The sequence below is a fragment of the Lontra canadensis genome, unplaced genomic scaffold, assembly GCF_010015895.1.
Source record: "Lontra canadensis isolate GAN:19392208 unplaced genomic scaffold, GSC_riverotter_1.0 scaffold205, whole genome shotgun sequence".
NCBI classification, from domain to species: Eukaryota; Metazoa; Chordata; class Mammalia; order Carnivora; family Mustelidae; genus Lontra; species Lontra canadensis.
Window position 1 is genome coordinate 1157948 of NW_022631199.1, and position 1166 is coordinate 1159113.

Consider the following 1166-nt stretch of genomic DNA (forward strand, 5'->3'; position numbering starts at 1 on the left):
GTGTGTGTTGACTACCGTCTGCATTCACCCAGGTATTTCTTTGTAGCCAATCTTTCTTTCCTTGAAGTTGACATCACCTCCACTGTGGTACCTAAGATGCTAGCAAACACATTCTCCCTCACCAAGGCAATATCCTTCATGGGATGTCTCACACAATCTATTTTCTACTTCCTTCTGGGATCCACAGAATTCTTCATCCTGGCCGTCATGTCATTTGGTCAGTATATTGCCATCTGCAACCCACTGAGGTATACCATCATCATGAACACACAGAGATGCATAATGTTTCTTGCAGGGTCCTATCTAGGTGCATTTTTGTCAATGTTGTCTCCTTCCATCCTAACTGCTCCGTTAATCTTTTCTGGGCCAAATAAAATCCATCATTTCTTCTGTGACCGAGCCCCCATGCTACAGCTGGCCTGTGTAGACATCTCTCTGGCTGAGGTGGCTGACTTTATCTCCTCTGCTGTGTTGCTCCTGGGCTCCTTGCTCCTGACAGGAGTGTCTTACACCTACATTGTTATTACTATCCTTAGAATTCCTACTGTGCAGGGATGGCAGAAGGCCTTCTCTACTTGTGTTTCACACATCACAGTGGTGACAATTTATTATGGAAGTTCCATCTTCCTCTATGTTCGTCCAAAGAAAGGCAACACAATGAGCATTAACAAATTTGCCACAGTGCTGAACACCGTTGTAACACCAATGCTGAACCCTTTCATCTACAGCCTTCGAAATGAGAAAGTCAAAGAATCCCTGAGAGAAACCATCAGTAAATACATAGGTATGCTAATAAATGTAAGACCTCAAAAGTGATATTTTTATAGAATTCGATGATTTGCATGCTTGACAATGAAATCGTTCTTTGTGATTAATTATGTAAATGCTTAATTTTACATAAGGGTGAAATATACATGAAGATATGGTCTAAAATATCCATACATATATTCTAAACCAGTATTTCCTGATGTAGATCCAGTGTTCAGGGAGGGTCTTAAAATCTTTTAGAGAATTAATAGAACCAAAGTACATGCAAACATTTCTACATACAAGCACTGTTTTTTTAAATATATATTAAATAACATTTAATATATTTTATATATTTAAAATATATATATAGCTAGAGAGCGGGAGGAGAAGCAGCAGGAGAAGAATAACCTCAAACA

The 1166-nt window shown here is 38.9% G+C and overlaps 1 protein-coding gene across 1 annotated transcript; it reads left to right on the forward strand.

Annotated features, from left to right (window-relative positions):
- The first annotated feature begins 207 nt into the window (after window positions 1–207).
- LOC116861733 (olfactory receptor 6M1-like) lies at window positions 208–816 on the forward strand. Its single transcript, XM_032848503.1, has one exon. It carries the CDS (start codon window positions 208–210, stop codon window positions 814–816), a length of 609 nt encoding a protein of 202 aa, XP_032704394.1.
- The last annotated feature ends 350 nt before the right edge of the window (window positions 817–1166 follow it).

Bases quoted from the DNA above. Each gene is read 5' to 3' on its own strand.
- LOC116861733 (XM_032848503.1), top strand. From the start codon at position 208: ATGTCATTTGGTCAGTATATTGCCATCTGCAACCCACTGAGGTATACC.